Genomic DNA, 22095 nt, shown 5'->3' with positions numbered 1-22095 from the left:
ACCTCCTAGACCCAAGAGACCTAGAGCTGTAACAGTGGAGATGGCTGGAGATGACGAGAAGCAGTGGCAAAAAAATGGCAGCAGGCTAAGAGTAAAAACCAGAAAACTAGCAGGAAACAGTGAGGTAGACTTTCCAACCCATGAAGCAAGAGAGCCAAACACCTTCAGACAGGAGTCTGGCTGGAGATGCAGGGGGCAAGGTGCCTCTGTTCACTTACTGGCAGAGCCAGAGAGCTTCCTAACAGAGGTCCCCATCATGCCCTTTCTACAAAGATGATTAAAAAGACTATAAACTGTAAACTACTGTGATTGGGGTACTGATTTCCCTATTCTAGTTCTCCATCAGGTCCTAGGGCACCACTGCAGTTTCTAAAAATTGCTCTGAAGCCGCCCACAGTGGCACCTGGAAAGTCTTGAAAACCATGGGCCACATGTATTTGCTGATTTCTAAGGTGTAAATAAAATGCATATATATATTTAACTGAACTGGAGACCAAACGTACGTTAAGGGGAAAACCCACCTCCCTGTTCGATAGCAAAATACAGGGCATATAGCAGATCCTCAGTAGACATTTGTCAACTGAATAAATCCGTACAAACAAGAGCAAAATACACTTACTGGATTCCTTGAAAAAGAGAGAAATAAATGTTTGCTGCCAAATCGGGAGCCCACTCTCTAACTTCCATTAGGCCCTGTGCCTGTGTTTTTTTTTAAGGGTCAGCAGTGAGTTTGTTTATACCTCGATGTACAAAAAAAAGAAGAAGAAATGTTTTTAACTCATCCCTCTAGATTCTGTGGGAACCCACAAAAGAAATAGATGATGTAATTCCTGACCTCAAGATCAATCTCTCTCTCTCATCTTTCTCTTGATGGGAAAACCAGCAAAGGGAGTGCTCAGTGGTCAGCGATGACTATTCAGAGCAAGAGTCCAGAGGTGAGTAGCGCTGCCATAGAAGTCTGAAGATTGATACAAAGAACAGGCAAGAATGTTAAAGTTTCCACACAAAAAGGCATATACCTGTTTCAAAGCAACTTTCATGAACTATGCAAAAATAGCACTGAATATCCAATGGACTGCCAGAAGAACAAGCAAATCTTTTGTGGAGAAAGGGTGCTCCTCAGAGGCGAAGCTGGTGAAACTTCATCTCACATTCTTTGGGCATCTTGTCAGGCAGGACCAGTCCTTGGGAAAGATATGATGCTTGGAAAGTTGGGGAGAGGGGGCGGTGACAAATGAAAGAAAGACCCTCAACAAGATAGACTGACATGGTAACTGTCACAATGGGCTTGAGTATATCAGAGATGATGAGGATGGCACAGGATAGGACAAGGCTCAGATTTGTTGTACAAAGTATCGCTATGAGTCATAGTCTATTCAACGGCACCTATTAACAACATAGTTCTCAGTTGGTAAAGTTGGTAAGGCTGCCTTCCTATCCCTCATCTCACTGTGGCCCTTGGTAGGAAAGACAAGACAGTGGCTTTCTTTATATTAAAGACTATGCTTACAGGTAAAGCAAAATAAGAGTTTCAAGTCAACATTTTAAGAGTTTCAAGCCCCATCAGGAAGAATTGAAAAAGTGCCGCCTTCTCACCTTCCAAAATTTTCCAGTAGAATTAGCTCTGGATGTATTTATTTTACAGGTAGGAAAATTGGAAGATAGACAGGTTAAGTGACTTGGCCAAGGCTGGATAAGAAAGGAGGCATGCCCCACAGAGAGGACATCTGGAGCAAAGAACTGGCGGGAGGAACGAGCTTACTACCTGGGGTGAAAGTTACCCTCTGAGAACTAAATGAAGCCAAGGACCAGCCCAACCAAACTCGAGCTGATGAGTCACCACCTCTCAGAGCCTCATCCATGAAGTGGCACAGAGGAGGCTTTAGGGGTCAGAAGGATGAGGAATGAAAGTGCTTCTGACAGGATTAGTCACAATGGTCAGGACTGGGGGCAGGAACAGGAGGAGTGAGACCCACCTCCCCACAGCACTCAGTCCCTTTTCTGGAACATGTATGTCTACGCAGAGGCCAGGTCGGGAGCTAGGAGTCCTCCTCTGGGCCATGTGCTGGCTGGAAGTGCAGGAGGAAATCCAACAGCAGGGCACCTCCAAGTCCAGCCCGCATCCTCACAGGAGGCAGAATGGCAATCACAATTATAAACATACTAGCTCCTAGATCCAGCATATTGTCCATAAGCATTCACCCTATAGAAATGTGCAAAATAACCAGTGCACAAAGTCATTCACTGTAGTGTCATTTGTAAAAGCACAAGATTGAAAATAGCTAAGTGTCCCATTAGGAGAAAACTGGAAGCAAGAAGCACTACAAAGCTACAGAAAGGGAAGATGGGCCTCTCAGCCTAATGGAAAGACAACCAAAAATACAAGTGCTGTATTAGATGGAAGAGAGAGAGAGAGAGAGAGAGAGTGTGTGTGTGTGTGTGTGTGTGTGTGTGGTGGCGGTGGTGGTGGTGGTGGTGGTGTTGTACTATGTACAGAACTGACTCATAGCTGACCCTGCAGCAGGTTTTCAGAGATAATAAATCACATGGAAGATATGGAAGCTTGCTCATCTTTCTCCTCTGTGTGTGTGTGTGTGTGTGTGTGTGAAGTTAGTTAGTTAGTTAGTTAAAAGAAGACTAATCAACAACCTGCATTATGCAGCTGACACAAACTTACTAAAACTTAGAAGGACCTGAGGCATTTGCTGTAGAAGGTCAAGGACTGCAGCCTTCAATATGGATGGAAGCTCAACATCAAGAAAACAAAGATTCTCATCACTGGGCCATTTGGCAGCATCATGATAGACGGTGAAGAGATTGAGATTGTTAATAGCTTCAGCTTGCTTGGCTCAACACTCTTGGTACAAGCAGCCAGAAAATCAAAAGACAAATTGCATCAGGAAAATTGGCTGTCAGGGACCTCTCCAGTGTACTAAAGAGCAATGATGTCAGTCTGGAGACTAAGGTGTGCCTGATTCAGGACATGGCCTTCACAATTACTTTTATGCATGAGAAAGCTGGACAATGACTAAATACAATAGAAGAAAAATCTATGCCTTTGAGTTGTGGTGCTGGAGAAGAGTGTTGAATATAATTTGTATATTATATCAAAGTAAATACTTTGGACCGCTAGGAAAACAAACAGGTTCATCCTGGAGAGGGTGAAACCAGGTTGCTCCTTGTAAACAAGGATTTTGAAGCTCTTTCTGACATACTTTGGACATGTTGCAAGGAAAGAGACATCATGCTTGGAAAGGCGGAGGGACAGCTCAAGAGAGGAAGACCCTGGATGAGATGGACTGACTCAGTGACTAGGGTAATGGGGGCAGGTGTGTCAGAGACAATATAGCAGTTCTCGTGGCCTAGTGGTAAGAAGCTGCACTGTAATCCTCAAGAACATGGTTTGAGGCCTCCAGCTGCTCTACAGGAGACAGATGGACAATCTCCTCCCTTGCAATTAACTGCTTCTGAAAACCTGCCAGAGGGTCAGCTATGGATCAATTCCAACTCAATGGTACACAACTATATTTAGTTGTTGCTGGCCGTCAAGTTGGAAGTGACCCATAGCTGATCCTCTAGCAGGGTTTCAGAGGCAGTTAGTTAACCACACACGAGGAGATTGCCCATCCTTCTTCCACAGAGCAGCTAGTAAGTTTGAACTACTTGTCTTTGGTATTGCAGAGCAGCTTCTTACCACTGGCCAAGACCATATATAGATATGTTGCTGCTGTGTGCCATCAAATAGGAACCAACTCAGAGCTGACCCTCCAGTGGATTTTCATATGAGGTAAGTCACACACAAGGGTGAAACACCCATCTTTTTCCTGCAGACAGCTAGTGAATTCGAACTGCATGCCTCTGGGTTGGCAGTACAGCTCCTTACTCACTAGGCTATCATACATACATGCATACATATACACATACATACATAGATGTTTACATATTTGTTCCCTACCTGTGAGGAACCTCTGCAGTCCAGGTGAACAGAGCTTGCTGGAGTTGAGCCGCCAGCAGTCCTGCTCTCTTCCAGGATTACCAGCTCTTTAGAAAGGCAAACAGGGGACAGTGGATGCCTCCAGGGCAAGGCTGGAGCTGGTCATACCCTTCTGTACCTCTTGAATACTTGACAATGAGAATGCATTATGCATTTAAAAAAATAATCACTGCAAAGAATACCGTGCCTAGGGGGCTCCAGGCTCCAGGGACCACCACATAAAAGGCTTATTCCAGGAGAACAACATCTTTGAAGGAGACCTTCTCAGGCTGCCTCCTCCCCTCCCTGCCTCAGTAGCCTGAACTGTCTGAAAGAAGCTAAGATTCAGGACCATCAGCAAAGGAGGTAAGGGCTCCCCAGACTGAGAGTGGGGGAGAAGGGAAGGGGGTCTCCCTCATCCCCAGCCCCTGACTCAGCACAGGGCTGACTGGCCAGGCCCAGGAGGGCGGGGGCGGCAGGTGAGGATGCTGCCTTGCTCTCTTTGGATTTGTTGTACTTTCCTAATTGATTTTGTGTCTGTGTCACCGGGATATGTTAGGACCATCTTAGAAAACCACTTAAGCAATTTAAAATAATCAAAGTACTTATAAGGCACTTAACATTTCCTCACACTTCAGGCTTCCCATAACCCCTTTCCAGCTGAAACCGGAAGCCTTACAGCCAGGAGCTGCAAGGTGAGGAAGGAGAGGCATCTATCAGGCCCACCACAGTCACCTAACCTTGAGCCCAGGGGCCACCTGGAGGCAAGAGCACGCATGTAAGAACAGCTTCCTCACTTGCTAACTCATCTCCAGCCCTTTGTATGTTTCTTTAGCTTGCAGTGATCTCCCCTGCCAGCCAGCACTGCCTTCAATCTAGCGAATTCTGTTCTGGCCACTAAGTCTTAGCATCACTTGTCCCTCTCCTTTAGGCACACAAGCTTGCTTGTAGAAAGTGAAGAAGAAAAACAAAAAAGAGAGGGGAAAAAAATTAAAAAAAAAAACAAACCAGAAAGTGAACAAGACTTGAAGTACTTAAGGAAGATCGAAGGCTACATCCCTCAATATGGATTACATCTCAACATCAAGAAAACAAAAATCCTCCCCACTGGGCCAATAGGCGACATCATGACTGACAGAGAAAGGATTCTAGTTGTCAACTCTTTCCATTTATTTGGATCCACAATCAACACCCATGGTAAAAGTCAAGAAATTCAAAGACTCATTACATTAGGAAAATTTGCCGTCAAGGATCTTCCAAAGTGCTAAAAAGGAATGTCCTTTTAAAGGCTATGGTGCACCTGATCCAAGCCATGGTTTTTTCAATCACTTGCTATGCATCTGAAAGTTGAACAATGACTAAGGATGACAGAAGAAGAATCAATGCCTTTGAGTTGTAGGGCTGGAAAGGAGTGTTGAATATCCCATGGACTGCCAAAAGAGCAAACAAGTCTGTCTTGGAGGAAGTGCAATCAGAGTGCTCCTTAAAGGCAAAGATAGTGAAACTTCACCTCACGGACTGTGGGCATATTGTCAGGTGAGTCCAGCCACTAAGAAAGGTGAAGGGTCAGAGAAAGAGAGACCTTCAACAAGATGGATTGACACAGGGACTGTAGCAATGGACTTGAGCATGGTGTTGATCATGAATAAGGCAAAGAATAAAGCAAATTTCAGATCTGCTGTTCACAGGGTCACTATGAGTCACGGTCAATGGCATCTAACAACAATAGGGAAGCTTTCTCTTACACTCCATCCCAATACTATAATAGGGATCTTAAGTAGATCCCTATTACAGCACTCACTCCAGCATCATGAAATCACCACTCACACAACTCTAAAAGCAGGGTCCTTGGCCTATATGTGCATTTCCAAAGGTAGGCCAAGTATCTGCACAAAACTGAGATCAAAAAAGTAGCCAAATCTGACTTCACTGATGGAATCAGGGAGGCATGGTCCTTCTCTGGATAACAACAGCACCAAGCTAGGCTACAGCAAACTGGACATATCACAAATCTCAACATCAACAATGACTAAAATATGTGCATATGGTCATGCAAGTATGTATATTAGCATATGGGTGTACCAGGTCAGTAAAAGCACATTTACACAAGTGCACAGACAGAAGTATCTAGATGTACACATAAGTTTGTGCAAGCATATATATTCTCCCTATATATTGGAAGCAGGAGTGGCATCCACTTCCTAAACAACATGCCTCCAGAAACTCTCTGAACTTTGATAAATATCGATGGTTGTAGAGGGGCTTCAGGCCTTTTGTTCATAGGGTCGCTATGAGTTGTGCTCGACTCAAAGGCAATCAACAACATATTCATAGAGGATACAATTAAAGATAGTTTTTAGACATCACTAAACATCTTGAGAAATTAATTTTTCTGAGTTTGGAGATTTGTTACTTTAGTTTCATGGACAACTCTATTAATTAGCCTAAAGTTCATGGTCTGCATCCTAGTGAATTAAGTAGAGTCTGCATCTTAAAAGCTTGCAAATATCCATCTAAGATTCAATTAATTGGTCTCGAGTTGTCAGAAGCAAAAGATTAAGAAGGCAAGCAAAGTCTCAAAGAAGAAAGCAGTCTACAGGACACAGGCTCATCTACCGAGACCAGAAGATCTAGATGGTGTCCAGCTACCCTTACAGACCTTTCTGATCAACTACAGTAGTTGGACCCTGATTAAATGGAAAAAAACCACATAGAGCAGAACTCAGATTCTTTAAAAAGTCTAGACTTTCTGGAGTAATTGAGATTAGAGGACTCCCTGACACTATCACTCTGAGATGCTCTTTAAGCCTTTAACTGAAACCATCTCTTAAGATCACCTTAAAAGGTAAGTATGAAGCTCTCCTAAAATTCATCTACACAAAACCATGAAGTCAACAATTACTCAATTAAAGCAAAGATGAGAAGATAAAGAGATGGGGAAACTAGATTACTAGAAATAGAACAATCAGAATGTAATCAAAGGTTGATAAATTGTGAAAAATTAACTTATGTCACTGAAAAATTTGTATAAAAATTGCCTAATGGGAAACTCATTCGTTGTGTAAACTTTCATGGAACACATAGTATTATTTTTTTTTAAATAATTACAATTTAAGCTACCCACACCCAGAAAAATGAAAACTAACCCCAACTTGAGTCTTCACTGTCAGCACTGTTCCCATTTTGTAATGAGGGCACTCAGGCACAGAAAACCAGCAACTTGCCCAAAGTCACACAGTGAGTGAGTGGAGGTTCTAGAAGCAGGCTTCATGCTCAACTATGGTGCCTCCAGATGCAGGACCAACAAGCCTCTGGGAGCCTGATAAATAAAACAGGCTGCACAGATGAGAGTCCATCTTGGGCTTAGTCTCAGGAACCTTGTGAAACCCCAGATTTTAACAATCCTCCAGGAAGATTCCAGTATGGAGGCAGGTTTAGTAATAGGTTTCCCTGCAGAGAATATGGAGAACACACATCACCTAGGAACATACTGGATGCTTGCTCCCTAAACTAAAAAACCTAAACCCACTCAGTCAATTCCAACCGATAGAAACCCTATAGGACAGAACAGAACAGAACTGCCTCAGAGGTTTCAAAGTTATGAATCTCTGTAGACCCAGACTGTCACATCCCTCTCTCATGGAGTGACTGATGGGTTTTAACTGCTCGCCTTCTGGTTAGCTGCTGAGCACTTTAACCACTACACCATGAGGGCTCGCTTGTTCCCTACCTCAAATGCACCTCACTGCTGTCAAGTCCACTTCAATTGACGGTGACCCTCCCATCAAATTTCTGAGGCTGTAAATTTTAACAGGAGCAAACTACCTCATCCTTCTACCACAGAAGAGCTGGTAGATTCAAACCACCAACCTTTCAATCAGCAGACCAGTATGTAATCCTCTACACCAGTGAGGCTCACAAGCCTGCAATCTATTCTCAGACCTTTGAGAAGTTCTTCCAGGAACATAAGGAAATATTGGCAATATTGCTTACACAGCTGTTTGTAAAACCAGATAAATAACCCAGGAACTGCCTCCATAGTGGAATGACTAAATAAATGAACAGAGGGGAGAGTCAAACCATGGAGTGCTACACAGCAAAGAAAATAAGCTGGGGGCCTGGCCACCAGGCAGGACACACTGCACATTTTTCATTTTTATTTATCTATCTACATATATATTACATATATCAAGATATATAGATATCATATATATCTATGAACTTTGATAAATGTTGATAGTTGTAGAGGGGCTTCAGGCCTTTTGTTCTTAGGGTCACTATGAGTCATGCTTGACACAGTAGGGAGAGATCTCTGGTGGCTCAGTGGTAAGGAATTGTGCTGTCACCACAAAGGTATATAGTTTGAAACCACTAGCTGCTCCATGAGAGGAAGATGGGCAATCAACTCCTGTGCAATTTACTGCCTCTTACAAGTCACTGGAAGATGAGCTATGGTTCTGCTCCAACTCAATGGCACATGCTCATGCACACACACACACACAGCGGAAACTCTGATGCCCTAGTGGTAAGGAGCTATGTTGCCAATATGAAGGCACAGAGTTCAAATCCACAGTCGTTCTACAAGAGAAAGATGGGCCATCTTCTCCCATGTCATTAACTGCCAAGGAAAACCTGCTGGAGAGTCAGTTATGAGTCAGTTCTGCTGTGATGGCACATAATAACAACAAGTATTTGTGAAGGCGACGCACACTCCGCTTCCTGCTGGAATTTCTTCCCTGGAATTTCTTCTCCTGGAAATCCCTCACATATACTGAAATTCTGAACCTCAAGACCTCTCCCCTGGCTGGTACCTCAGCCTGAAATCCATCCATAAAGGTAAGCATTGCCCTCTCTGCAGCCCTGAGTGGGGGCCGCACTGACAGCTTCCAGGGCCTGAGCTGGAAAGGGGAGAAGCAGTGTTGAGCCTTGGACGAGAGGGCTGCACTGACACAACCCCTTCTCCCCCCACTTCAGCCCCCATATGCCTGACAGAGGTTAATGCTGCCCATCCTCTCCCCAAACCACAGCCCCAGGAGAGACAGAGGATGAGGTAAGTGCTGCCTCGCCTCACTCTGCAGCCTGACCCCAGACACCAGAGGACCCATTAGGTCCACTCCACTCTCGCCAGGGTAGGGTGGGGGGTGCTCAGCGGGCTCCCTCCCTCCAGGATAATTCAGCTATAATGAGTTTTCAATTCGCCTGAGGCTCTTGGGGAAGGCTGGAGGGGGGGAGACAACTCTGAGACCTGCTTCCACCTGAGCTGCCGGGTGGAGGGGGAGCAGGACTGACAGCACACTCCTCCTGGGCACCCTGGGGCACCTCTCAGTGGATCCCAAGGAGGGGCTGAGGGCCGGAGGAGACTGGAGTCCAGGAAGGACGGAGAGAGCTGATGGGGAAGAGAATCCACCTCCTCCTCACCCATGGACACACCTCACAACAGCTAGATATTTTCAAACCTGCACATGCCATGCCCTGTGCCAGTCACTGCACATGACCTCATCTGAGACTCAGCAAATACCCCACCACTCCATTTTACAATGTGAAACTCAGGCTCGGAGAAGTTAAGTGACCTGCCCAAGACCATAGAGCCCGTACGTGGCAGAGCCGGGATTTGAACTCATGCTGCCATTTTCCCTCACTGAAGTGGGTCCATGCCTTTTGACTGGCCTGGCCTCACCACAGCCTTGGCAAGAGCCAGCCCTCGTCAACCCATCAGCACAGCCAGTAGAGATCAGAACAGCACCAAGACACGCCCACGGCCAGACTGCATGTTCAAGAGGCAATTTCTGGGGATATTTGGTGGCTTCCTGAGTCAGAGGAGGCGCACCTGGTGGGATGAGTATCTAACAGCTCTAATCAAGGTGTGAGCCAGGTGGACAGACAGGTGGATGCCAGAGCAGGCATAAGGCTACAGCCCCTCTGGCAAGGGACAGGTAGGTTATCGGCTACTTCTGCCTTCTGCTTTTAACTACAGGACACCAGACACAGGACTAACCCATGTCACCCAAGCAAAGAGAGACTCAAAGACAGAGCCAGAGAGACAGGAGTTGGACAGGCCCTAAGAGAAAGAACAAAGGAGGACATGAGAGGGAAACAGAGAAAGTCCAGAGTCAGAAAGGAGGCAAGGAGTTAGGGAGAAAAACACATGGAAACAGGGAATAAGACTATGGGTGATATTGCTCCCCCCCAGCCCCTGCCACATAGCTTCTACCATGACTCAGGCAGCCATGGAACCAGGAAACGAGGCCCGTCACCAGCTTCTCAACACCTCGCCCGGCCCAGACCCACTGGAGCGAGTGCCAAGCTTAAAGGTCAATTGGAATATAAAGCAGAATTTGCCTTCTTTTCATTTCTAACATGTCTGGGTCATAAAAATGGTAGTTTAATAAATTGGAAGGAAAATGAAAAGCACACAGCTCATTTAGGGATGGGGGTAGGGTGGGAGCAGTGGGTTTAATCCTTTAGGCTGATGTAAATCCCATCCCCACTTTGCCCTACCTCAGGGACCCTAACAACCTAGTCCCATGGCTGGAGGGTCTCCTGACTTGTCTGTCTGTCTCTGGGCCAGGCACTGAGGGATAGGAAGGACCAATAGAGTCCAGTTAATCCTGTCCTCAACATGCCCATGGTTGTTACTGCGAGCACCATGGAGTCGGAATAGATTCACAGCTGTTCCTCCAGCAGGTTTTCTGAGGCTGTAAAATGCACCACAGGAGACTACCCATCTTTCTTTTGAAGAGTAGCTGGTGGATTCACACTACCTGCCTTTGGGTTGGGAGTCCCACTCCCTATTCAGTAGGCCACCAAAGCAGGACTGTGGGGAATCTCAGGTGTGCTGTCCTGATGCTCACACACCCAGAGACAGACATCTCTGTCCTTGGAGATCAGGAAAAGCTTATGGGATTAAGCCTATTTGCTAACAAGAACATTATAGAAAAGTGCGTGGCCCAGGTAAAGGTCAGTCAGGGTTATGCGGGGCCCAGGCAGGATGGAGAGATGAATGGAAAGTCCACTGGTGGCCATGCAACATGGAGGTCCCTTGCTGCACTCCCTTGGCAGAAAAGAAGAGTGGACAGACGAGGGAGCATCATTGCGGAAAAGAACTTAGCAGTTCCTCAAAAAGCTGATCACAGAACCAACAGGTGACCCAGCCATCCCAACCCTAGGTAAGAAGAAAGGCAGGAATGCAAACAGAAACCTGGACACCAATGTTCACAGCAGCATCTTTCATAATCCACTAAATATGGAAACAATCAAAATGTCCATCCACTGACAAGCAGATGCAGAATGCAGTCTATACACTCAGTGGAATATTAATCAACTCTAAAGAGAAAGTCCTGATGATGCCACAGTACGCATGAACCTTGAAAACATCATGCTGAGTGAACGACGTCAGTAACAATGGGACAAACACCGCATGATCTAACTTAGACGAAACAAGCAATTACACCAAAACCAAAGATTATTATTGACTTACAAGAGTGGGAGAGAGGGGAAAGGGGAAGTTTTTGCATTGAGGACACTGAGTTTATAGTTATGGTGGTGGGATGATTCAGAAAAGGATAGTGGAAATGGTTACACAACTTGAAGACTGTAATCAATGTCACTGGATAGTACTTGCAGACATTGGCAAAGGTTTTGTGCATGTTTTGACAACAATACAAAAGTGGCAGACAGAACTATCTAATCCAGTGCCTTCACTTTACAGAAAGGACAGTGGTCTGTAAGTCACAATGAGCTGAGGCAGAACCTCTCTCAGAGCGCAGGACACCCCCAAGCTGTGAGAGGATAACCTTCCCCATCACCCCTACTGTTACCCACAGCAGATTCCCTCACAGTGTGCAGGATGCAAAGATTCAGTGCCATCATGTAGCGTGGAGTCCAATGCTCTTTCATCCCTATGTCCAGGGCCAGCTGCCTGCCCATCCCCAATGCCAACGACTTGACCTTCAGGGCTCGACCACACCTACAGCCCCTTCCCCTGAAGTCCCCTTAAACACTATGTTAGCTAGAGAGACTGAGCATACTGAGCCCCCACCACAAGCCTGCTCCCTTCACACTGCTCTCAACTCCCTCTCAGACACTTCATCCTGAAACACACCACATACACTGTTCTCTTCCCCTTCCACAGACGAGATGAGCAAGCTCCAGAGAAGCTTGTTGTTGGAACACACTTCCTCCAGATGGGTACACAGAAGTCCCTTCACTCCATTCACAAAAGTCCCTTCTCTAAAAAGGCCACCTCTATCAACCGTATCTAGGAAGCTCTGGTTGCCTTGTGGGTAGGGAACTGTGCTCTCAACCCAAAGACAGGTGGTTCAAATCCATCAGTGGCTCCTTGGATGCACGATGGGTAATCTCCTCCCATGCAACTCTTAGCCTCTGAAAACCCACTGGAGGGTCAGCCATGAGCTGGTTCTGACTCAGTGGCAATGAGGTGAGTTGAAGCCCCCTGTCTAAACTGTGCTCCCCTCCCCTCATGACTCCTTGTGCTATTGCTGTCCACTACTCCTCACCCCACCATACCCATCCCACATCCCCGTGCCATGTGTATACCATGGGTCCTGAACGCAGAATAACAGAAGCTCTACCAGGGCAAGGCCTTTGTCTGCTTGTTTCTGACTTTATGGAGGTCACTTTGAACTGTGGTCCTCCACCTGGGGTCACATTGTGCACTCCAGGTCCCAACCCAGAAAAAAAAATCTGAATTTCTGGGTGGAGCCTAGGTACCAGGCTCTTCCAAACTTCCCAAGTGATTCCAATGTGCAGGGGACACAGGGAACCCCTGCTGTGACCCAGAGCCAGGCACAGAGGAGCTGTTCAACACAAGTTTGGTGAGTGAGCAAACTGATTTTATAGGTGGACTGGAAATCCAAGTGAGAGAGAAAGGAGAGAGAGCCAGAAGCAAATAATCTTCACCCTGTGGCCCCAGGCTGAGCCCCCACCTCAGCCCCTCCACAGTGCCACACGCCTGGCCCCAGGGACCAATGAGCTGGGGTGGGACTCCAGGAGCCTCTCAGGCGTCTCCAGGGAGGCTTCCCCAGAGGCCTCCACGCCCTCCTTTTAATTCTGCCATGAAGAGCTCATTTGCTGATTCAGGCATCAGAGCTGAAATCCTGTCTGCTTCCATTCTCAAACCCCTCATGACCAATTTTCCCACCTTCAGAGGCATTCTGCAACTCCAGGTGCACTTCAGAGAAAATAGGCAGAACTTCGAAGGGGATGCACCCAAGAGCATGTGGACAGCCCAGTCACCCTCGGTGAGACCCACTTCCTGTACCTCCCCCCTCTTCTCGCCTTCCCCACTCCCCTAGCGGGACCTCATAAGCTCTCAAATGCCCATCAAAAGTTCCTCAAATGCCCCTCAAAACCTGCTCAAATTGCCTATCAAAAGCATCCCCAGAGCCACATTATCACTACTGGGTGGGGAGAAGTGGAGATCATCACGCCACTTTCACAGATGTGTAAACTGAGGCTTGGAGAAGTCATGCAGTGAGTTAAAACAGAAAGCCAGGTCTTGAACACAGTCTGTCAAAGGGCCAAGAAACAGAAGAACAGGGTGGTAAAAGAGACCAGAGAGGTAGTTTGTGTCCCAGCTCTATCACTTACTAAGCTGTGTAACCTGGGGCATACTGTTTAGCTTCTCTTTGTCTCAGCTGCCCATCTGTAAAACGGTGATAACAACTGCACCCCCACCCCAGAGGGTATTGTGATGATTAAGCTCTTAAAACAATGTCGAGCACAGAAAAAGCACTACCTAAAGGGTGTGGTTACTCCACCTCAGCCACCTCTTAGGGGGAGCTCCTGACTTACACACATGCACCCCTCTGAACATTTATTGAGCAAGCTCAGGTAGGACTAATCTCTAATAGCAGTCTAAAGCGGAGTGGAGGATATCCTTAAAGAGGGAGCAAAGCTTTTAGGTGAAAGGAATTCCAGAAGCCTGTGGAGAACAGGAGGAGGTGTTTCGGGTTAGGAAACACTTTCTGCTGTCCCTGGAATCTTCAAAGTGGTGAGCACTGACCTGACCCAGTGGTAAGGTGGGCCCAGCCACCCCCATCACCATAGCCGGGAACCCGCACAGCCTGAGCAATGGGACACCCCGAACACCCTGCAGTTTCCTGTGGTGTTGGGGACGGAAGGCATTTCACTCCCATTTTCCATTTCATTCATTTGTTCAGCCAAGATTCCCTGAAGGCCTGCCAGCACAGGGCCAGGCATCAGCTGGGAGTCTGACAAACCAGCTAGCAACCGAGTGAGTGTTTAAACCACCCACAAATTCCAAAACTACGTTGTTGTTGCTGTTGTTGTTGTTGTTGTTGTTATGTTCCTTCAAATAGGAACCAACTCATAGTTGATGTTCCAGTGGGGTTTCAGAGGCAGAAAAATCACATAGGAAGAAGGGACTGCCCATCTTTTTTCCAAGGAGCAACTGGTGGATTCAAACCACTTGCCTTACCCATCTCCTTACCCACTAAGCCACCAGGGTTCCCTAGGTGAAGCTTATCTACCGTCTAACCTACTCAGTTCTGGGGTAGTCACTAACATGAATGGGTTCCAATAAAACTTTATTTATGGACACTAACCTCTGAATTCGTGAAATATTATTTTTCATTTTATTCTTCCCAAATAACTAAAAACATAAAGACTATTCTTAGCTCGTTGATCATACACAAACAGGCTATGGAACAAAGTTGGCTCCTGGGCCTAGTAGTTACTGCTGTTAGGTGTTGTTGAGTTGACTAGGACGCATAACAACCTTAAGACAAAGAATGGAACCTTGCCCTATCCTGCGCCACCCTCAAAATCTCCGACATGCTCAAGCCTACTGTAATCACTGTGTCAATCCATCTTGCTAAGTGGTCCTCCTCTCTTCTGTTCACCTTCAGCCTTTCCTGGAGTAACATCCTTTTCCAAAGACTAACCCCTCCTGACAAGCAGCCCGAAGTATGTGTTTCACCATTCTTGCAGCTAAGGTGCACTCCACTTGCACTTTCTCCAAGACAGATTTCTTTGTTCTTTTGGCAGTCTGTGGTATATTCAATACTCTACACCAACACCTCAGTTCAAAGGCATCAATTCTTCAGTCTTCCAACTCTCTGATACAGAAGAAGCAATTGAAAAAAAAATTGGGGAAAAAAACTGAATAAAAAAAAGAAGCAGCAATTGAAAATATCATAGCATTAGGCACACATTAGTCTTTAAACTGACATACTTGCTCTTTAAGCACTGAAGAGAGGTCCTTGACAACAGATTTCCCCACTGCAGTACATCTTTTGATTTCTTGACTGCTGCTACCATGGGTGTTGACTGTGACTGCACAATCAACACAATTATAGGTCTAGAAGGGGAAGCAAACAAATCCATGCATGGATACAAACTGTGATGACTGCCGTAAAGAAAAATAATAGGGAGGTAAGATAGGACAACCAGAGGCAGAGGAGTGTCTGTGATTAAAGGCTATTTAAGCTGAAGGCTGAATGAGAAGCCTCCAGCTTCGTGAAGAGGGGGGAAAGAACATTGCAAACAGAGGAGGCAGCAGGTGCAAAGGCCCTGTTGTGGGAGAACAGCATGGTGTCTCCGAGGAGCATAAAAACAACAGTGTGGCTGGTGCAGAGCGTGCCCAAAAAGAGACAAAGGGATATGGCCAAGAGCACCGAACAGCACAAAGCCTCTCAGACAAGCAAGGAACCTGAATTTTAACCTAAGACCAACAGGAAGCGAATGAAAGGTTTAAGCAGGAGTGAGCTGATCTGATTTTGGTTTTAGAAAAATCTCTCCTACTGCTGAGTGAAAGTCTGGCTGCGGAGAGGCATGCTTAGAGGCAGGGAGAGGGGAGCAAACATTTCTGCAACGGTCCATGTTTGAGACCTTGAGGCCGAGGGGTGGTGATACCCAGATGAGCAACAGATAGATCTGCCAATAGGCAGAATGTGCTTTGAGAGGGAGGGAGAGAGTGGTTACAAGTGGCACCCAGTGTCTGGGCGCTGGAAGGATGGCCCTGTCAAGGGAAATGGAGAGGATGTGGAGGGTTAGTGAACCAGGCTCCTCCTGGTTGGGTTATGAAAACACTTTGAAGACACAAAAGCCACATCCCCAACAAAACCTCTTGTGTTACCAAAGCCACAAAGATTCTCCAGGAGCCCTAGATGCTGAGAACAGAGGAGGAAAGCGCGAGGAAGCCCATGTTTCTCTAGAAGCAGGCTTCACGGCACCTACAGTCCCGCATGGGGAAAAGAGTGCTCATGGGCCAGGCTGGGGGGTGACACCTGCCCACCACCTGTGGGCTATGTCCCTCTGTCCCCTCTCTTGCCTGTCCCTTCCTGCCCCCCTTCCACACCATTCCACAAGCCCCACTGTTGTGACAGCGACAAAGGGAGGCTTGCTGCATAGTCTCAACACAAGGCAGGAAGATGCAAGAGGCCCAGCAGATGGTGAGGTCCTCTCAGGATCAGCCACAAAGGTCACCGTCTGTCACTGCCCGCCCGCTCCAGCCTCTTCTGCATCGGTGGAGTCTCTCCTGCTGACTTAAGGCCCAGCTACAAGCTGTGCTATGACATTTCCTGTGGGCTGACTGTGTGCCAGGCACTGTGCAGGGCCTTTTCCAGGCATTAACCCTTAATTTCCTTACCTAGACTATAAGGTTTGGAGAGTTCTGGTGGCCCAGTCCCTAGGGAGCTACACTGCTATCCCAAAGGCTGCATCTCTTCAGTGGTTCAAATCCAGTAGCTGCTCCAAGGGAGAAATATAGGCAATCTCCTCCCACACAAATTACAACTTCCAAAATCCAGTGGAGGGTCAGGTAGGAGTTGGTTCTAGCTTAATGGCAAAGAGTTGAGTGAGGGTTTATAAGGTTTAGACCATTATCATTCCCATCTTATAAATGAGGAAACTAAGGCATAGTGGAGAACTCTGGTGATCTAATGACAAGAAGCTGTGCTGCGATGCCGAAGTCACGTGGTTCAAATCCACCAGCTGCTCCAGGGCAGAAGGATGGGCAGTTTCCTCTGGTGCAATTTACTGCCTCTGAAAACCCACCGGTGGGTCAGCTGCAGGTCGGTTCCAACTCGACGGCACACAACAACAGCAAGGCACAGGGAGTTCTGGAGTCCAGCCCGTAGTGCTCCTAACCAAGGCTGCACAACTCGTTGGTCCAAATCCACCAGTGGTTCCACAAGAGAAAACCAGGCATTATCTTCCTATTGTGATTTACAGCCTCAGAAACTTGTTGGAGAGTCGTTGAGAGTCAGAACTGACTCTAGTGCAGTGAGTTTGAAGGCAATGGACAGTTAAGCCACTTGCCCAGGTGATCAAACCCCTGGCTCCAATGCCCAAATTCTGAACCACCACCCTGTGTTGCCACTCCCCTTTCTGAGACTCCGTTTTCTCCACTGAAAAATGAATGAGGAGCTGAATGAAAATGAATTCTGGGTCACTAAATCCCTCTGACCCCAAGGTTTGGAAACAGCTTGCTTTCAGGGCCCTGGGAGAGATCTGCTTTCCACCTTCAATAATGTCTGTTCTCAAGCAACAAGGAAAAGCTCTTGTTGGCTCATTTACACTATGGTGTGCATGACTGATATGAAGAGCAGAATTAAATACTCTAGTAGAGGAGAGATTCGAGTCCAGACCTACCTGGCTCCAGAGCTAGGGCTAAATAAACCTCTGCACTTGGGATGCCCTCCAGAAGGTATTTACATAGCCATCAATATACACTTGTCCTGGGAGACTGAAGCCAAAAAATAAGGCATGGGAACAGAAAAGTTAAGAATATAGCCACCAGACCCATAACTTCCCAGAGTAGAGGTATATGGTCCCAGAGAAGGGCTGGCTCGAGTGTCACTTCCAAATCAGTTTATATGAGCAGGGGATCTGGAAGGTAATAGTCTAGGCTCTGACTTTGTTTGTGTAACAACAAGATGATCCCTTCCACCTCTGACAACTGTAAGTTCTATTCAAGCCCAGGCCCTGACTGCATATCATTAGCATTCTCATGCAGGAAACGCCCCCAAACCCAGACTCTTCTCTGATTTACACCCCGGAAATCCACCTCTTGCAGGAAGGATAGCTGTAATCACAGCCTAAGATGCCAAGTTCCCAACAGGCCCCATTAAGCGCCTTGTCAGAGAGCCAGAAAAGGGGTCAGGGTCACTAAGGTGCCCTTTGAAATGGACACCTGCCAGTCCAGACCCTAGAGGCCAGAGAAGGGGGCCTCCCTCCTGCACGCCCAAATGTCCCTCCCTCACTTTCTCCTTCCTGAGGCTCCCACTGCTGACCTCCCTCCCCAAAGTTCAATCATTTTGTCTCTGTAAATGGCTTTTAAGTTTCTCACCCTGCCTCTCATTTCTTTCAGTTTAATTATTGAGGAGCCCTCTTGTCGCCAGCTTAGAACATTAACGCTGTTAAAAGGGACCCAGGGAACACAGACCACAGCTGTCTATCTCCCCATGGTTCTTATCTCCCCGTCCTCCTATTCTTCTCTTCCCCTACTAACCCCATCCCTCCTTCCTTCCCCACTGATACCTCTCACTTCTCTCCTTCCCACTTCTGCTGGCTGTTCTCTGTGCAGCCTGGAAAACCCCTGACCCTGGAGTCCCAGCCCCCTCCAACTCCTCTGGCCTGAGGAGGCAAACTGAGGCTGTGGCCACGTGCATAGCTGACTCTGTGGGGAGAGGATGAAGACCAGCCATGAGCACCTGGCTGTTCAGCTGTTGGACCCTAGGCAGCCCACCTCCCAAACTTCCTGATCACAGCCCTCTCTTCTGTTTAGGATACTAATAACCTCATCTTGAAATAGCTGGGTTTCCAAGAACACACTGTAAGGCTTAATATTAACAGTGACCATTCTCTAAACCTATGACATGCGCCAAGTGATGGGCCCTTTTAGCCCCTATGACCCCCTCACTGTCTGTGAAGCAGCCTGACTTCCCTGAATGATAGCAGACAGCCGGGAGGTAGTTTACCATCTTTCTAAAAACACTCAGAGTGAAAAACCATGTCTATTAAAAAGCTCAGGTAAGGAGAATGCAGTAGTCCCATTAGAGGTTTGGCTTTCGGGTAGGAGGTGGGGGTCTCAAGTGCTGTGTCCCACGCTGACAGGATAACAAGGAGCCCTGACTTGCTCTCATGACCAGCACTGCCTGCTTTGTCTCCCAGGCCTGGACCAGCAGGCAGAAGTGATGACTCAGCTGTCCCCAGCCATCACCAGGCCCTGACCACTAGCTCTGGGTCCTCCTGCTTCTCCTCCCCACTGGCTCTCAACTTCTCACTGCAAATGGAATGAGATGGAAGGACTGGACCTTCCTAAACCTTGCTCTGCTCAGGAACCCTGAAAGATAACCAGGAGTGAACACAAGACCCTGGGGAGTGTTTAAATTGTTCACTACAAGGGCAAAATTTCCTTCAAGTCTCCCGCTGCATCTTAAAACCACATACAAATGTTGCATCATCCTTCATAATGCATCCATTTATTTTAAAATTAAAATAGTGTTTTCATCCAGGTCATCAGGTAAAACCAATGCTCAGAAGAGGCCCTTTCTGTGAGAACGACACAGCACAAGCAAACGCTGTGGACACAGGGCAAACAGGCGTCACAACCTGAGAGGCCCAAGACCAGCCCAGAGACTGCGACAGGACCCCTTCAGGCTCCTTTCTGGCTCCCAGCCCAGCTCAGTCCATCTTCCTTCCATCACCACCTTCCCAACCCCCATCTCAAAACTCAAGCCTCCTTTGTCATTCCTCCTCCTCCTCCTCCTCCTCCTCCTGCTCCAGCCCCCAGAGACACTCCCAAGTACAGATGCATCTTGGGAGTTCGGCTAATGGCTTCCAGAAAAGGCCCAGGTGAGAAGTATCCAGCCTCAGCTTTTCCTACCCCGCTAAACAGCCTGTCTCAGCCCACTCCATAACTCTGGAGACTTTGAGAAGAGAGAGGGCCAGCTCCAGAGGCTGAGAGATGACGCCCGGGTGGGGAGGGGGCAGCCCAGCGGCTTCCTCGTGCATCCGTCCGTTCTCTCTCTCTCTCACCTTACACATACACATACTTACACGCTCACACAGATACGCTCACACAGAGAGCAAACCAGGCAGGCTCCGAGAGAGAGGAGCGGGCACATAATTATTGGTAAAATGCTTGTAATGTTTTTCTCTCTACCCAGTAGCTTTCAGTTGTTTTAGCAGCTTAGCGAAGCACTTGGCTCCAATTGAATTGCAAATCAGCAGCTCTTGCCCCAGGAAGAGAGGAAGGGAGGCGGCGAGGAGGGGGCAGGGAAGGATTCCAGAAGGGAAGGGAGAAAGGTGTGCAGGAAGAAGGGCAGAGGGAGGAAATACGAGAGGGAGGCTTGGGTGCAGGCCCCCAGAGCACACCCGCCTGCGGCCTCCTGGCTTGTTTTCTCTATCCTCATCTCCATTCCCTGCCAATATAGGAGGCTTACCCTCCACAAAAAAAAAAAACACCGGGATATATCTTCGAACCATCTCAGGGTGAGGTGGGAAGACCACATGCATTCCTCAACCACCCAAAAGGAATATATGTTTTTCCTGAGAATTGCCATTATTTGAAAACAATGTCAAAACAGAAGTCTTAAAAAAAAAAACAAAAAAAACAAAACAGAAGTCTTTCATTTCCTCCCTGGCAATCTCCTACATTCCCATGCCCATTCTAGCTATCTGTTTATCTATCAGTCTATGATTTCTTATGTCTGTCTACCTATCTATCTCCTCCCTTCTGTTCTAGCTCAGAATTCTCATGAGAGCCTGTGGTGACAAGAGCCTTTTCAGCACCATGGTCAGTGGTACCCGTGGGCTCCCTCCACATACCTTCACTCTTCTCTACTCCCAAAATTACCCCCAAATTCTCAAACACTGCTCACAGAGGAAAGCTGCCCGGAGCCTGGAGAAGAGGAGGCTGGCTAGGTCTACTGGAAGAGCGCACAGAGGCCAGCCAGCCAGGCACTAACCTTGAAAAGGCGAAGGATGTTGGCCACCATAATGGAGACCGAGCTCCCTGAAGCACCGATGACCCCCACTACACGCTCAGGCTTGGTGATGATGGGTGGGCCGCCACTGCCACATCGGACCTCCGTGCCGTCCTTCTCGATGAGCGCCTGCACAAAGGTCAGCGACTGCTCCAGGGCATGGGTGTCCCTGGAACAGGTGTCCAGGATGCGGGCGCCCAGCGTGATGTTGGGCAACAGGTCCGGGTCATTGTTGATGCGGTCCAGAGCAAAGAGCATGGCCTCCAGACGGTGGATGCCCTTCTCCTTCTTGAGCTCTCCACAGGCCTTGCCCTCGGAGCCCCGGCCGTGCACGGGGAATAGGCCACCCAGCGTGATGTCCCCGTCTATACGGATGGAGTTCATGTGGGGGTGGCCTTTGGGCTTCCCCAGGGAGGAAGGCACCCAGGGGCCGTAAAGGCTAAGGAGCAGGCAAAGGGGCAGCTGAGCCCGCCACCAGCCGCAGCCTCTCTTGCCAGGCATCTCGGAAATTCCTAGAGACCCATGAACGGCAGGCCCTGCTCCTAGCCCCAGCAGGCCCCTGGCTGCACAGCCTGGGTCCCCACCAGTCTCTCCAGGGTCGCTTTAGCAGCAGGGCGGCTGAGGGCAGCCAATCCGGTGGACCATACTGGTGAGTTCTGCCACCTCCTCCTGTTGCAGGGCGAAGCTCAGTTTTCTGCACAGTCCATGGCCACCACAGGCAGTGGACGGTGGCCGGGATGGTAGCAAGGCTCTGGTCTTCGTCCCCACGTCCTGCGGGCCAGCCCTTGGTGATGACAGTGGAAAGATGTGCACTTTCCAAATCTTGGCATCAAGGAGAAAACAGCTCGGATCCTCTCCTCCTACCAACCTTAGAAGGAAAAGAGATAGAGAGTATCAAACAGAAGCTCATGGAAGACATTAGCTATTCTGATCTCTCATCAGGAGCCGGAACAGAGGAGATGCTGGAGGTTATCTCCAAAGACTCCATAAATCTCCTGAACTTGGTTTTCTCCCGGCTGCTGCTCAACTCTGGTTTAAATGGGAGCACTTAAGGCAGAAATTAGGTCATGTTTGAAGACTTCTTGAAGCCTATATCCACTGCCATCAGAAGCCCAGGGAATGAGAGAGGACATGTTCCAGGGAACAGCT

The 22095-nt window shown here is 47.9% G+C and overlaps 1 protein-coding gene across 2 annotated transcripts in view; it reads right to left on the bottom strand.

Annotated features, from left to right (window-relative positions):
- The window catches only part of GRM4 (glutamate receptor, metabotropic 4), a 148785-nt gene extending 126971 nt beyond the window's left edge, over nt 1-21814 (bottom strand). Inside the window, exon 1 of one of the 2 annotated variants that reach the window (XM_006882075.1) lies at nt 20929-21814. In XM_006882075.1, coding sequence (XP_006882137.1) covers nt 20929-21447 — 519 coding nt within the window. In that variant the 5' untranslated portion in view covers nt 21448-21814. The remainder of the gene's footprint in view (nt 1-20928) is intronic. The other variant, XM_006882076.1, reaches the window with a different exon arrangement.
- Nucleotides 21815-22095: the final 281 nt, after the last annotated feature.

The sequence above is a fragment of the Elephantulus edwardii genome, unplaced genomic scaffold (genome assembly GCF_000299155.1).
Source record: "Elephantulus edwardii isolate Elephantulus edwardi_28Jun2011 unplaced genomic scaffold, EleEdw1.0 scaffold00017, whole genome shotgun sequence".
Classification (NCBI taxonomy): domain Eukaryota; kingdom Metazoa; phylum Chordata; class Mammalia; order Macroscelidea; family Macroscelididae; genus Elephantulus; species Elephantulus edwardii.
The sequence above is the reverse complement of the archived record's forward strand: the minus strand, read 5'-3'. Positions and strand labels throughout refer to the sequence as shown.